Below are 17289 nucleotides of genomic sequence, written 5' to 3' on the forward strand. Positions count from 1 at the left end.
GGAGGCCCTACCTCTAACTTGCTACTGCCCTAAGACCCTTTTTCCAACTGGCATGTTCTCTTGGCCTCAGAAAGGCATAAAGTATCTTGGTATTGTCTTCCCACCGCTGTTGTCAGACTTAATTAAAATAAATTTTGAACCGCTATTAAGTGGGATGAAAGCTGATGTTGACCGCTGGAGTCAGCTTTATCTCTCTATGTGGGGGAAGGTAAATATCATAAAAATGGTCTGTACACCCAAGCTTAACTATTTGTTGCAAGCTCTACCTGTCCATGTTCCTTTGAACTACTTTAAACAATTTGATCAACTTTGTAATTCATTTATTTGGAGCAACAAGAAGCCCAGACTTAATTTGAAAAAGTTACAGAGACCAGTGGATAAAGGTGGACTTGGGATGCCTAATTTACTCCATTATCACTATGCTTTTTCTCTCAGGCACTTGGCACATTGGTTTCTGCCCCCTGAGAAAGCACCCCCTTGGTTCCACCTTGAGAGCATGGCTTGTTTACCCTTTACACCGCTCTATAGTCTATCAACTAATCTTGGCCTTCTTAACCAGTCACACCCTATTCTGTCTCACTTGAAAGGAGTATGGAAGAAAATGTCAAAACTTTTTAAATTTGACCCCCACCTCAACCGGTCTGCTGGTATTTGGCATAATCCCAAACTCTGCATAGCAAAGTCGCCATTTTTTTGGAAGTCCTGGTATCAGAAAGGTATAAGAGTGTTGGGCGATCTATACGACAACAATGTATTGAAATCTTTTGAAAAACTCATACAAGATTTTAATTTACCCAGGCAGGATCTTTGGAAATATTTGCAATTACGACATCTGTTGGTAAATACATTTGGCTCACCCACAAAGCCCCCCCTTATGCTGTGATACTCTGGAGCACATTAAAAAGGTGTTTGGACGCGGACATGAGGCCTCAGTCTATTATAAGATGTTACTGTCATCCTCAGATCTCAATATGCTATCCCTTAAAAGAACATGGGAAACTGATTTGAATCTCTGTTTTACGGAAGAAGAATGGGATAAAATTCTTAGGAATATGACAAAATTGTCACGAGAATTACGGTCTAGATTGGTCCAATTTAAAATCCTGAACCGCGTATACTGGACCCCTTCTAGATTACATAAAGTGGGATTAGCAGACTCTGATGCCTGTTGGAAGTGCCAGCATGATAGGGGCACACTTTTGCATATGCTCTGGGAATGTCCTAAAGTTCAAGTGTATTGGTCTTCTGTTCACACTGTTGTGGAGAGAGTAGCTGGTCAAGGAATTCCCTTTACTAACAAGCTGTATGTACTGGGAGATCCTTCAGTTTTGAGTTATTTGCCCTCCTCTCTCGCACAGTGGGTACAGACAGCCATTATGCTGGGGAGAAAACTTTTAGTAAGGGAGTGGAAGGCCCCATCAACACCTACTTTCACCCAGTGGCACACCTCACTTGGACAACTGGCAGCATTTGAAAGATTATCATACAGACTGTTAAATAGAGTAGAGGATTATAATGACAAATGGGCCCCCTACTTTTCCTATATGGGTCAATGACGTTTCCAGCTCAGGTTAACTTTAACTTTAATCACTAAGGTCAGTTGTAACCTTGTATAAGTGTATTGTTGGCATCTTTTTTGTTCTTGTTCTTCTTTTATGGTTTGTTTTGCTTTATATTGTCTATGTTTCAGTGCTTGCATTCCTAATTGATCTAATGTGCAACATGGTATACTTTGTATGTTTTATTTTGTTAAAACCTAAATAAAGTTCAAGTCATAAAAAAAAGACCTGCTTTCTGAGAGTGAAGTGGTCTGTTAGAAATTACTAAAGTTTGTACACAACATACACATGTGGAATATTGCTAACGTGTTATTTTAGCAATATTCCAATTGCTAAAGTGTTACTTTTACATTATTACTTTTGGGTGTGTATCCACCCATTTAACTGTCAATCTTTCATAAAAGCTGTCTTAATGCAAGAAACGAAACCCTTAAACACATGAAATAATTAACTTTAAATAACTATAAAGGTTTTGTTAACTTTTCACATGAAGCTGGATTAACAGCTAGTAAGATACCTTTGACTAAATTTGTGTATTAGTGTTTAAACCAGGGGTGTCAAACGTATGGCCTGCGGGCCGGATCTGGCCCGCCGAATGATTTAGTCCGGCCCGGTGGCCAAATGCATTATCATTATTCAATGGCTGTGTCTCCTCGGTGCATCGACCGATCTGCACCAGATTTTTTGTGAGTCGTGGGGGAGCGCTGCCCAACGCGCACATGTGTATTGCATGGTGGACGGGCGAGGAAAATGCGTGACAGCTTCTGCGGTGGCTGGCGGCGGGAGGTGCGCGTACCCCCACGGTGGCCCATAGGCCAGAGCGGCGCTTGGCGAGGGCCGCTCATCACCGCTTGCGGTTTTAATTTATTTTGTTTTTTCTTTTAGAGATGTTTTGAACAGAGTTTCAAAAGAAAGGTGGTGTCTTAAAAATGTTTGTTGCTTTATGCTATTACCAGTTCTGTCTTTCTGCTTCTTTTTCTTTGCAAAGAAAAGTGGTCAATATGAAAGGAATGTACTAACATGGAGATTTAGTCTCTTTTTAGACATTCTCAGATGCGAGAGAATGCAGAAACAGTGCCGCAGTGACGTGGGTGCTGATCCTTGGGACAAGGAAAAAAGGTGATGTCATTGACTTCAGCCTGATCCAGTTTTGAGTTTTATTTTGTCAGAGGCAAAGTTTGATTTATTTTTTTAATAATTTTATTTTTTTTATGTTTGTCATGTTAGAGGGAACACAGCGGTTAAAATGTTTGTGACTGCTTCGCTGTAATTTCTTTTCAACCTATGGAGCGTTTTCTTTGGCAAAAAATGCTGGCAGAATTTATTCTGTTTTTCAGTTGCAAGAACTGGAGGATGGACTCTTGAAGGGAAGGAGAATGTTGTGCTTAAGTCAGACATTGCACAGAAAATGGACAATGGCAAGGACTATGACTGAGGCATCGGACAACCTTCGACAAAAAGCACAGATGAGTTCTGCAGACACAACTTCATGCATTTCACATTAGATTTTCTTGTACACAATTAAAACAAAACACACATTACGAAACACATTAACATTATGTAAAGGTGAAAACTTTTAAAGAAGCAACTTAATGGAATCATAGAGCAACCTAATAAATTAAGTGGGTATTATATCAACAGTTGAATAAATAAATAAATTAATTGGTTTTCACTATATAAGCAGAGTAACCTGAACTTTTAAATTAAAATTTAATTTAATGAACATCTTAGAGTAAGCAGATTTCTGCCAATCAGGTAGGCATCAATAAAACAGTAACAAAAGGTTACTGGCTAAAATGGATAAGGTTGCAATAGAATTAGCATAATGACACATCCTACTAACTAACATGGGTAGATTTAGGATTAAAGCATCAGTGTACAATGGTTACAATATTTATGGAGATTTAATATCTCTCGACTAGAACAAATAACTCAATAGTTCTTTTAACTGGTTGTTAAAACATCCTAAGGGGAAGAACACATAAAACAGAGGTTAGCTAATTGTTAACCTAGAGGGCTTTTAGATCAGGATATGGTTATCCTCTTACATACAGAAAAGAAGTAAGATTTACTTAATTAGATAAAATTATGGAGACATTTTGGATCTGGTCAGGATTGCTGGGAATGAATGAAGGTTTTCTCCCTGGGGCACAGCACCCAGAACGAGCTGCTGTGGGTTGGCCCTGTTGTAAACTTGACACAGCTGGTGGAACCAGGTTGGAACCAAGGGAGACAATGACGTGGTCCCACAGGTTACCTGACACCTAACGCTGACTGTAAAGGGTTCTGGGTTTTCAGAGTTGCTGAAAACAGAAAGCTTCAGAGAACCTTAACCTTTCCTGACCAGGCACTCAGAACACATAGATCAGATTGCAGAGGCCTAGAAAAATAGGGAACTTCTTAATCAAAGTCCTTAATCGTCAGTTAAATAAAAAATGGCAAATAATCACATGTACGGTTTACTTTATTTTAGGATTAATTTGGAAACTAATTCTGATTTGCTTAGGTAGCTTTGGTTGTTCAACAATGTTAGAACGTTTTCAAAAAGCTCTCCTGCTCACTGCTTTGTTATGTGGAACCTTGGCATCCTTGAACAGTTACAGAATGGTATAAATATTTTGTCTTCTCTGTGCAGAACAGCACCTCACTTTCTGTCTTTAAAAAAAAAAGAGAGAGAGAGGGAGAGAGAGAGAGAGAGAGAGAGAGAGGGAAAAGGCTTTCACCTGGAAAGGCTTCCTTTTTCTCAGTTGGGGTTTAAAAATAAAACGGGAAATGACATGAAACGAATATGTTGATGAAATTATGTTGCAGAGAACTTCAACTGTCAGACAATGAAAGTTAAGGCAAACATTGGATGCATTCTGTTAAGAATTATTAGGAAACTACTGCAAATACATTTGAACTTAAAGATTACTCTTTTAACTAATAATTAAATTGCATAATTCTGGGAGCTAAATAATTGTGCACGGAAATATCTTGAATGTGAAAGTGCTTGGAGGATGTTTTTAATAAATGACACATGAATGGGGATTTTGATAAGAACACTAATTATACCTTGTTTCTGTTCCCCAATAGAAACAAACTCTCGTGTCTGCAGACCATCTTCACAAAGTGTTTTATTAGGGAGAAATGCAAAATAAAATGCTAATGGCCCAATTAAGAACTGAACACTTATTACCATCCAGCTCAATCGACCAGCCTGCGAGGAGGAAACAAGAAGAGGACTGGGGATGAAGAAGCCAGAGAACTCTGATTCCTTATTCTTCAACGGGAGGAGTTGCCTGAAGAGACCCTAAGCGCAATTAGATTAATTTCTGCTTTGTGCACTGAAAGGCCCGAAGGCTTTCTTAATTTTGCGTTCTTGACGTTGCGTTCGGACTCTTCTCATATTGTGTTATTGTTTGTTTAACTGCTCTGTTCTACTGACTTACTTGTTTGATTTTTTTGTGTTAAGACATCTACACTGTGATGTCGCATTATGTTCAATATGGTTTTATGGTAAAGGATGGAAACTGTTTGCTTCAGACACACAAAGACCTACGGTTTATGCATTTTTTGCTTTGATATAGGAAGAACCAGGGTCTGATTGGCTTTAAAGATCCTTTAATATTAGCTGGTAATGGTAACTCCTAGTTTCAATACAGGGACTTCTTGCTCAGGATTGGCCGAGAGCGGGATTTCACCTGGGTTCAAATCAGTTTTTGTCATCTTTTAGATAGGATGAATTTTTCTGATGACAAAGACCCAGCCTGCCCTCTGGTACTCCTGGATTTGTAAGGTATCAAAGTGATGGATGATTGTCCATGGGAATGGAGAATGGAGAACCAAGTAAGGGGTTTTACAGGGTGGGGTAGAGTAGATGGATTCGACCTTGGTTACTGAACAGTTTTATCTTACCTAGTCTAATGTAAAATTAAAATAATGTGTGCATAGGGACCTAAAACAGATCTTACCTAATTAGATGAACCCTAATTTGTAAATAAAAGCTAAACCTTTCTTCTTGTGTGATACAACTCTATGAAGCATTCATGTTGATCTGTACTAAAAGTTACAGCACTGCCCAGTTCCAACACGGGAACCTTCAATGTTGTGGAAAATATTATTCAGCTGTATGGAAGATCGCGGTTGAACCAAAGGACTGTATTAATAAGCTGCTACTTTTTAAAAGAAAGAAGACATCATGAAGTGAGATGAGAAAAAGAGTATATTAAATGATAACAGGGGGGAATGATAGAATTATTATTACTATGTCTACATATTTTATGTTATTTACTATTTTCATTGCATTTATCATATATATTTACTCTTTACTACTAAGAAGTTTTAAGGTTTTAGATCTCTCTCTTATATTTGCAGAAGGCCTGCAGAAAGCAGAGAAATATGTTGTGACTATGATAAGTGTTTGTATGAACTTTATTCAGCCACTTGTAGTGCTGCACTGTGTGAACTGCTTGGTTTTATCTCGAAGGTTACAGTTATTTTGCTTATCCCTACCCCTTAGCTTGATAATGGAACCAGGGATTCCTTTTCCTAATAAATAGATGCTTTCCGGTGTGAATGTTTCCAAGTCTACCCAGTGGGCTGTTAAGCTAAGCAGGGAAAGTGGGGATACTTGGCTACTCCAGAGGTCGGTTGAAAAGCTTATGGCCCCTGTCTCCCCTAGCTGTCCTAAAACATACTCTGTTACTTTATTTTTCAGTGCAGGAATAGTCGTCCCTGTGACGTATTTGCGACTTAGGATCTTATACTTAGGTACTGCATGAGCCATAAAAAGCCGGAAGCCCACACTTTCAACGAAGGAGAGGGGCAGGTTTCAGAGAACAGTCATCTGGGTTATTTTCTCGGATATCTGTCTTGCTGCTTCACTCTTCTCGTCCCATTGCTCTTTTCCGCAAAGTGAACTGACAAGGGTTTGTTGCTGCGGTCCTTCCCGGGTTCTCTTTGCAGTCTCGAACTCTTTGTGTTCATTCACATGTTTCGAGTTCAAATGTTTGATCAGGTTTGAGGTATTGAAACTGCCCTGTTTAACTCCACCTCCCAAAACTTTCATGTCGCAAATCTTGCATTTAGCCAATGTACTCGACGGCCTTTCTATAACGAAATATTTCCAGACCGCAGACATTTTCTTCTCCTGGTTTGTTTTCCCACCGCATTAAAAAGCTGCTCCGGCATTGGTTAAGAGCGGGTATTGGCCCGCTCTCATTGGTCTGGAGCAGGCCAATAGCGATAGTTAACACTAGTGAGTGTCGGGAGAGAGAAGGCTGCGTTGGGAGAGAAAAGGCTGTGTTCAAGTGACATACAAACATCAAAATGCTATCGGTGCTCTATTTGTTGGTACTCACCGATAACGATACCACCATTTTAGTGCTGGATCGGCCCCCGTCCGACATTGGTATCGGTATCGGTGCAACACTAGTAGGTACACCTGGTCTGGCGTTCTGTTAGCTGTGACATTATCCAGGGAAGACAGATCACCCGCTATTACCATCTAATGTAGAACAGATTACTGGATCAATGTGTGCTTCTGTGCTTGTTTGTCTCTCTTGTAGTGTCTCTGTTCTGTCTTCTCTAATCCCCAGACCGTTCATACTGAGCCTGGTTCTACTGGAGGTTTTACCTTCCTGTTAAAGGGGAAATTTTCTTTCCGCTGTTGCTTCATGCTTGCTCAGTATGAGGGATTGCTGCAAAGCCATGGACAATGCAGACGACTCTTGCTGTGGCTCTACGCTTCTCCAGAAGTGAATGCTGCTTGTCGGGACTTTGATGCATTCAACTGGTTCCCTTATATAGGAAATGTTTGACCAATCTGTAAAATATGATTGAATTTGACTTTGTAAAGTGCCTTGAGATGACATGTTTCATGAATTGGCGCTATATATATAAAATTTAATTGAATTGAATTGAATCTGATGGTGACGAGTCCGCCTGCAGGTGGGAGGCTGACCATCTGGCTACCTGGCGCAGGGAGAACAACCTGGAGCTCAGCGCTCTAAAAACAGTGGAGATGGTTGTGGACTTCAGTAACAACTCAGCCACAACTACCCCCATCACCCTCTGTGACTCCACAATTGACGCTGTGGAGTCTTTCCGCTTCCTGGGAACTATCATCTCCCAGGACCTAAAGTGGGAGCTGAGCATCAACTCCCTCACCAAAAAAGCCCAGCAGAGGATGTACTTCCTGTGGCAGCTGAATAAATTCAACCTGCCAAGGACAATGATGTTGCCCTTCTACTCCTCCATCATTGAGTCCGTCTTCACCTCCTCCATCACCATCTGGTACGCTGGTGCCACCGCTAAGGACCAGAGCAGACTGCAGCGTGTCATCAGGTCTGCAGAGAAGGTGATTGGCTGCAATCTTCCATCTCTCCAGGACCTGTACGTCTCCAGGACTCTGAGGTGTGCAGGTAAGATTGTGGCTGATCCCTCAAACCCTAGTCACAGACTATTTCAGACACTTACCTCTGGCAGGAGGCTGAGGTCCATCAGGCCACAAGAACAGTTTTTTCCCATCCGCTACCAGCCTTATCAACAAGGCCCAGAGCCGCCTGTGACACTTGACACTGCCTCTCTCCCTCTCCCGTTCAGGACCTACAAGCTACACCAATGTAGCATCTCCAAACCTTCTTCATTACATTAACGCACAGCCTACTGTGTATATAGCTATAGATTCTGTATATATATATATATATATATATATATATATATATATATATATATATATATATATATTGTCAACACAATCAACACCAGGTCAAATTCCTTGTGAGTGCAAACCTACTTGCCAATAAACGTCATTCTCATTCTGAGGTACAGTCCAGAGCAACTCAGAGTGCAGCCCATGTTTACTTCCTGGTTTCAATCATACGAGAGTTCCCAAAACAGAGCGCAGCATTTGGTATTTTATTCTGGCAAAAGAACAGAAACCTGCAAGCATGGAAGCCAGTAAGAAAAGCAGGCCAGAAATAGAACAAAATACAACTGTCATGATTTGGAGGTGAGGTTGAGGACCAACGGCGAAGAAGAAGCAGCGAGGAAGCATCGGTAAACAGGTAAGAGATTTAATCCAGAAACTCTAAAGGTAGTTAACAAAATCAGATCACAGACTCGGACTGAAAACCAACAACAGAGCCCTGACAGACTTGGATGATTACGACTAAGGATCCAGCGAGGACTGAACAGAAACCCGGAACTTAAATACACAGGAGATAATTGAACTAAACAGGACACAGGTGTGGAGTAATCACAGGTAACAGAAATGGCTGGAAGGTAATTTAGGAAACAACAGTGAATGAAAACAAACACAATAACAGAAACATTTGCACGATCGCAAGGATTAAACTCAGAACTGCCTTGGGAACATGACAACAACATCACATACTTATCCTGTGGAAGTAAAAATTCAGTGGGAGCTTCACAAAGGCGGCACACCATCTAGAAACGGCATATTAGATTGTTTTCCTTGGCAGGCTGTTGTACCAATTTGAGCCATTAGGTCTCATTATTACTTATTCCTCCGTTAACTATTTCTGTTTTTAGAAGGCAATGTTTTGGGCCTTTGTGTAAAGGCTTATTTTTGTTATAATCTATGTCTGACAATAAATAAAATGTCATTTTCCTGTCTTTAGTTTTTGACAGTCATTAGGTCGCGGCAACTAAGCGCTGCAAAGTTCTATCATAATGCAAATGTTTCTTATTATAACCAAGCAGCTTAGTGCTGATTTCTGGTTATTATTATCATGCCCAAGCAGTTGATCGCTGTGATTAGGCCCGAGCAGCTGAGCATTGCGAAGGCCTATTGTAATCGTTAGGTCAAATTAGGTCTTTTGCCAAGTTTAAATTTTTTTACAGCTCAAACTTTAAAACAAAAACTCTCCTAGAGAAACAACTCTGTTGGAATGATGGTCCAACCCCCACAGGAAGTCAGCCATTTTGAATCAAAACTGTCATTTATTCTATATTACACACGTATCTGAGGAAACTCCTACAGCTTTTGAGTTAAAGATTTCAGAAATACTCAATATAGTCTTCACTCAATGCAGATCAAAAGCTATGAAAAAAATTTTCCCGCATAAAAGCATGTGGGCATAGCCAAGTATCAAAGTCTGACATCTTTACATAAAAGATTAAAATGCAATAGCTTCAACACAAAAAGTTGCAACAGCACCATACTGTGAGTTATCTCACATAAGTACTCACTACAATCATTTGCTTCTGAAGACATCACTTCAGCCCCACCCACTTAAAATAGGAAGTTTTCAGTTTTTCATGCAAAGTGTGATCCAACAAAACATGAATGCTGAATCCTGCTCTGAACCATAACAGTTGGCTGGACAGTGTTTTGCGTGGCAAAGTGGCCAATTACAATAGCACAGCATTTGCATACATTTGGCTCTAAATGACATATGATCCAGTTTACTCCAAACATATGGATGGCCTATGTAAAACCCCAAACAGCTCCATTGGGTCACGTTTGAATTTGGATCAGTGGCATTCCCTAGGATACTTTAACAGCTACTTATATTTCCCTCATGCAACATCAGATCATCACTAAATTTGATGAGCTTCATTCTGGATGACTGTTCAATAGATTAGTTGATGAAATTACTTGCCCACTAAGAATTAATTGAAAGGTTTCTTTTCTGATTTACCCTCATTGGCAGTGCTTACATGTTTCAAACCTGGCCTATCATCATATAATTTCCAAAACTCTACAGGAGTTTTTTTCACTAATCCTACCAAACAAGAAGTGACAACAGTTTCCAACAAGAACATCAGATTTTAGCCAAACTTTCAGCACTTCTGGTGGAAGGCAATGTTGAGGCTTGCTCTTGATACCCCTGGTGGCGAGCTGTGGATTATCATGCGAGCCCTGCAGCGGGTGCTGAGCTAGCTGCACATATCACTCAATGCTGCTTTGGCTTTAATTTGTATCTTGGTATTCATACTATCATCCCTAGAGGTTTAATATTTTTGCTCAAATTTCACATTTAACAAGAACATTTATATTGCTCTATCATGTTGACCTTGGGTGCTGTAAATATTTTTTCTGGGTTACATTTGCAGTCTTGCAAATCTTTCTACACTTTAAAACACTTTTGAGACTTTGATATGTCTATCTGATTATTTTTAAATCTGAAAGTGCTGCATTTGTGTTTTTAACGATTTAGTTTTTTATGCTGAAAGATTTTTAAAATACCTATTCCTAAAAAAGCGAGTTCATCACAATTACTTAAAAACCTGGAAAAGCTAGTCAACTATGATACAAATGTAAAAATATGCTGCCATAAGATCTTGCATTGATTTGACACATGACTGCATAAAAAGCTAAAAACGGGTGATACAGGAGGTATTTAACTGCAACAAAATATAGACAGACCAACACCAACAGAGAGTGGTGTTGTCTCTGCTTCTAGAGATGGGTTTTGGTCCAGGAGAACCGCTGATTTCTTCTTGACAGATCTTCCAGGGCAACCTTGAAGATTCCACCCCGCAAATAGTCCTCTAGCTAGTCCTCTAGCTGGTCATATTAACAGTGTACCTGATATATATATATATATATATATATATATATATATATATATATATACATATACACACACAGCAATATAAGATTATACACAGCAACTGTCAGTTTTTACCAGAGTGACAGTTGCTGTGTATAATCTTAGATGTCATAGACTATTGACCTCTGTTTTCATAAACTAAAGCCCTTTAGTCTCAACAGGTAACTTCTGAAAACAGCAATGATCAAGAATCCGGGAGATTTTCCAAAACAAAGAAACCAAACAAACTGAATCAAAAATGTTTGTAGCTTCTTTAAAATTGTTTTGGAATACATAAATATAATTAAAAAAACTAAAAATGGGTATTATTCCAGGCTAGCTTTTGGTTATTTTTAGATGTGAAAGCTTTCTGGCGCTGCAATCTGTATAAATTTACCTACTGAAACCAAGCAAGTCAAGCTAATAGACGTTAGGCCGACTGCACACTTTTAGTTTAGCTCTAAAGAACTCATAATAAGAAGAGTGACATTCTTTTAGTGCTCGTTATTTTATCATAAACTAAAGAAAAAAAGCTTATGAAGAAAATGAAATCACACCTGCTTGTTGTGCCTGAAATGCAGAATGAGGGCAAACTGTGAAACCCAAGCTAAATTGGAGCTCTCGCTGTGATTGGTCGAGTCCGTTGCCCCAAAAACTCCAACCCCCATTCCCCCCTCCCCATATCCCCCATGCACACACAAACACAGTGTCCGAAATTAACTTCCTGATTCACCTGCCAGTGAGATTAGGGTTGGGGGCGTGGCTGACTGGACCCTGGAAGAGAAATCTTTGTTTCCTGACTTTTATTGGAAAATATTAAGTTTCTTATAAAAGGCACAATATGAAATATCAGATTCACATCCAGGCAATAAGAAAACACTACAGATTATCATTATTCTATCCATGTTGGTCTCATTAGTGAATGAGGCAGAGCTTCATCAAGCCTATACCGTCCAACATTTTTCCTTCAGCTGCCACACTTAAAGCACGCAGGGGTTTGCGGTGCGTCTTTACGCTGATCCAGCTGCTGGATAAACAGTGGGGAAAATGCATAAATGAAGACTGTGAAGGGCTCCTTTAGAGGGGAGAGAAGGGAATAATGGGTCTGATCTAAAGCCCCTGATGTTACAAGTTCCTTAAAATATGTAACGTAATTTTGCGCACCTGAATTCAAGCACAAGGAACCACGCCCACCAAAGCACTGCTGGTTCTGTGTCGTTAAAAACAAAAGAGCATGAAATACAGCTACTGACTCTACTACTGATTTCAATTGGGACATTTTGGTACGAGTGGAAGGATATTAAACGTAGTGATTCACGTTTCCAAGGCTGGATAAAAGCACCTGGCTCCGAGAGGGCGGGGGGCGCAGTAAGAGCAGTGAAGCACAGAGACACAGCGCACGTAGTTAAAAAATGCAGAATAAATAAGAACGAAATTTATAAACAGACTAATTGGCGTTTTAGAATGCATCTGGTTAGCAGATCTCTTTTCTGATCCAGCGTGCAGTCATGACTGGTTCTGAATAAAGGCTTCATGTGGGAGCCGCTCTCACCCCTTGTCTCCGCTAAGAAGGCGGAGTTTAGACTGAGCTCTGGATGGACAGAGCTGTGAATGGTTCATCCGCAGCCCAGATGAGTTTTGTAATTTATTTAGTACAAACATTTACTCGCCATGTGGCAGCTAGCCCTCTGAAATTCATTCGCCAAACGGGAATTTTACTCGCATTTGGCGACAGGCAAGTGTTAATTTCGGACTCTGCACACACAGCTGCGTTGTGATACAAACAATTGCAAAAAATCTTTCAAAAGTCATGCGACAAGGGAGTGAGTTGTGCACATGTGAATCAAGTGTTGAGCATGCAGCAGTAGATTCGTAATGTTGTGTTCACTTACTTGTAGTTGTACTGGGAAATTTGGCACAAGATAAACAAATTTGACTATGTAATTTGATAGGGTGAAAATTTTACAAATAACCATAAATAGATTTTTCATATGTAAGAATTTTTTGTACAAGTAATTATTTAGCTGTACAAGTTAAAACTAATTTCTGTACAACTTCTCACATCATAATTTATATGCATCCTCATTCAAAATACAGGCTTGGATGTTTTGAAACATTTTCCTCATCCTTTCGTCCTTTGTCTACGTTTTGGTTTCCCGCATTTTTCTTTGAAGTCTTTTGTTCGTACTTGTAGGTCATATGTCGTCATAGTCGCCATCTCGAAGCGGTTAGCCTAAATGGTAAATGAATTGTACTTGTATAGCGCTTTTAACTAGTCTTGACAACCTCCAAAGCGCTTTACACTACAGTCTTAGTCATTCACCCATTCACACATACATTCACACGGTGGTGAGCTATGTTAGTAGTTGGGGCAAGCTGCCAGAGGCGAGGCTGCCATACAACGGCGCCACTGGGCCCTCTCACCACCGCCAGCAGTCAATGCGGGTGAAGTGTCTTGCCCAAGGACACAACGACAGAGACAATCAGAGCAGGGGATCAAACCAGCAACCCGCCAATTGCAAGACAAACCCCCTAACCTCTGTGCCACCGTCACCCCAGCCTAGGTTGTTGTGAAGTAACACCAGCTAGCTGCTGCTAGCTGTGCTACTAGTAATAGAAGAAGTTAGAACCCAACCGTGCATGATTGCTAGCTAGTTGTGTAGCGGCATTCTCCATCTGGCTTCAGGTCTGTTTGGGTTCTCTAGTTGTGCTACGTCAAAGCTATTTAGTCCATGTCTTTCAAAGCTGCTATGGCAAAGCGCCGACTTCCTGAATGTGATGTCAATCGGTCTTAAACTTGAATTAATTTAAGCATTGCTATCTCTCATTTAATCCATTTTGACCTGTCTTATTTTCATTTATTCCCTTTTGCATGTTCTTTTGAGTAGCGAGTAGTGTTTCCTAGTGTTTTATTAAGTAGAATAATTGCTTTAACAGGGAATTATTAGATTAATAAATAATAACTTGTGAAATCGTAGTTGTTTGTCATTATTTTGGTCCAGAAGTTGAATGGTCTCTAAGAGCTATAGAATTACCTCTTTTAGTTAATAACTGAATAAACTGAGACATTTCCATTGGTTTGTGGAAAAGTAGGAAGGATTAAAACTCCAATTGCAATTATAATTTAAGTTATCAACGTTGCTGGATAAGTCTAACCAGCCAACAACTGGTTAGATCACACTTTTCCAGTATAAATAAGTTAATAACTGCTAATTAATAAACAAATTGTTAGTGTTAATCAATACAGGCTCATAGCCCTTGGATCACAACCATTTGACTTAAATTTGTTATAGCTACCAATAGAGTAACAATGATATATTGTTACTTTATAATTGCAAATTATAAATTATAATAATATTCACAATCAAATAGATTTGTTGGAATAACAATTCTAATCATTAAACGGTGTCTTGGACTTGAGATGGGGGTTTTGCAGAGCCCCTTGAGAGCAATAAATGTATTCAAGCTCTTGTAGATATCAGGCACGAAGAAGCACGGGAGGTCTTATGGGGAACCTTTCAAAAAAGTATACGGTTTGAAAGCTTTTTTATGGTTCTTAATGTTTTTCTCGGTTAATTCCTAAAAAAACACTTGGGCCATTAATTAAAAGTTAGTTCCTGAAGTTGAAATGGGAGAACGGAGCTGCTTTGCCTGTAAGCAGATAGGCGCCTGGAGACTGAATGTCTGCGGGGACTTTACTCGTCCCCGGACACTTCAGGAGGAGCTGCTCAGTCTATTAAAATTAGGCTACTGGGCTGCATCGACCAGACAATAGCTTACAACCGCGTGGAAGAGGGTTTGGGTTCCAATACGTGAGCTGTATGATAATGTTGTAAGTGTTGTCTCCCTTTGAAATTCCAATTTTAATAAATACATGTATATTTTAAGTGTTTTGTCTCTGATAATTGTTTTCTTCCTTTGCTGCCAAATCTCCGAACTGGGTAAGACGAGCCGTAGTGAATGAAACAGGAAGAACTAGAGGCCGTCTTATCAGTGGCAGTTCAAAAAGAGAAGGTGGCAAGGATGAAGAATAGGAGGAATGAGAATGGGAATTATCAGTACCAGGATACAAGAGAAGACATGAACATTAAGTATACACGGTATAGGCAAAATACTGAGGAAGACTTATATTGATAAATATCTATTTTAAACTGATTTATAAAGCCATTTAAACATTTCCCTATCTCCCCGAAGTTTATTTGCTAGGTGTCTTTTGTGATATCACATCATTCTACAAAATTTATAGAATTATACATATGGTTTTTTGATGTATTTATAAAAGAATAAAATCCTTTAACATCAGGTATGTTTAACCAGTATCTGGATCTTGAAATAATATACATGAACATAGTTGTTTGTGCCAAAAGAAAGAGACTTCAAAATGTGCAAAACTCTTGTTTGAATACGTTGTTGCTGTGGATTTTAACACCTAAAACTATTTACAGACAAGCAAAGTAAAAAATGCATTGAAGTTGCAGAAAGACAGAGAACGGGAAGCAAAAGCAGGACAGTCAAAAAAATGTCAGAAATTTGAAACATAACCTAAAGAATTTAACAGTCGAAACAGTGTACAACTATACAAAAACATTTCACGAAACAAAGACAAAACGTAATGAGATGGCTGGCACACTCTGTCTGAATAAGAATAGGACAAGAATTAATAAGAAAGCAGGAAGTAAGCAGAGAAAAAGTGAAAGATACTCACGAATAGTTAAATCCATCACTTGAGATGCCAAGCAGAAGACAGGATGCTCATACATCTCTCTCTTTTTTCCTAGAAAGAGAGCAAGGATACCAAGGCAAGCGAGAGGCCAAAGTCAGAGAGGATGAGCATAGGAAAGACTGTTAGATAAGAGGAATAGTTTGTAGTCTTAAAATACCAAAATGATAATTATGGCATATATTATGACTAACTAGTAAGTGTAATTGAATAAATAAATAAATAAATTTGTGTGATTTACATAATACGTTTTTTTTAAGCATGGAATTACTCAACTAAAAATGTCCATCAGTACAATAATGCAAAATTAATCTTGTATAAAACAATTTGTCTTGCCCCAACAGCGAATGACATAATTTTGATCTGTCAGTCCTGTTTTGGAGCCTCTCCCTGCTTTGTTTCGACACAACATCGGAGCATAACGTTTTTCTCAAGAGGTGTCCGACTGCTGCACTGTGATTGGACAGGATTTAGATGGTCGTGTTTAGGTTGGATAAGCCGAAATGTCTCATGCATCTGTCAAACTCCAGTCACGCAATTCAGTTCGGTTCAACTCTGGTAGTTTAAGTGGTCAAAAATGTTACTTCCAATCACTTGCAGTGATCAGTCTGTAGGTTATCCTAGCAGGGGCAGTCCCATCCCCGTAGCCCCGACATCCCCGGTGTTCACAGTCTTTCCAAACAGTGCCAGAGCACACCGTGAGCTTTGGCTTTGCCAGCTCTCCAGCTACTCCATGCTCAGCTCTCCGTGCCCCCCCCCCCTACCCCAAAACTTTTCCCACACTGTATGGACATTTACCTTCTGTTGCTTTTTAGGGCCCTGCTCTCCACTTGTAGTAAATGATCTCTCTTCCTCTGTCGTCCCTATCTCAGGTCAGTTAAGGGACTTTAAAGCCCCCTCCTTTTCTTTTCTTTTGGAACCCCCTAGAATTAACAATTACAAATATTTCCTGTTCTTTCCCAAAATTTTAATTATAAGTTGTGTTTGTTCAGAGAGTTTGGTAGCAATAAATTGTGCTATATTCATGCTTGCAATACAAGCAAATGTTATCTGAAAGGCTAGAGGTGGCATGCCTCAATTAGCATATTAAACCCAATTAAACGTACAAAGATACTAACAAATATGAAGAAGGAAAAAAGTAGATATTATCTACTTATAAGAAACACATCTCAATTATTTAGAGCACCACAATTTTACTAAAAGTGGATACAATAAAGTATATTATTCCTCCTACAAAGGCAAACACAAATGAGGGGTTGCGATATCAATAACAAGTAAACAAATTTTCAGAACAGTTTTGAACTTAAAGACAAAAAGGGCCAATATTTACTAATCAAAGGAAATATGAACTGAAAGATATGTACATTATTCAATGGGTACGTCCCACCAGAAAGTGATGCAAATTTTTTTACAAGTATTATGGACTTGATTGTAAATTACACAGAGGCGAAAAATTTAATAAAAATCT

At 39.3% G+C, this 17289-nt stretch overlaps 1 protein-coding gene across 2 annotated transcripts in view; it reads right to left on the bottom strand.

Annotated features, from left to right (window-relative positions):
- The window catches only part of LOC105920400 (calcium-dependent secretion activator 1), a 710204-nt gene that overhangs the window by 298282 nt on the left and 394633 nt on the right, over nucleotides 1-17289 (bottom strand). For both annotated transcript variants that reach the window (XM_036151653.1, XM_036151654.1), the window contains exon 17: nucleotides 15807-15875. In XM_036151653.1, coding sequence (XP_036007546.1) covers nucleotides 15807-15875 — 69 coding nt within the window. The remainder of the gene's footprint in view (nucleotides 1-15806; nucleotides 15876-17289) is intronic.

This window comes from Fundulus heteroclitus, chromosome 20 (genome assembly GCF_011125445.2).
Source record: "Fundulus heteroclitus isolate FHET01 chromosome 20, MU-UCD_Fhet_4.1, whole genome shotgun sequence".
Taxonomy (NCBI): domain Eukaryota; kingdom Metazoa; phylum Chordata; class Actinopteri; order Cyprinodontiformes; family Fundulidae; genus Fundulus; species Fundulus heteroclitus.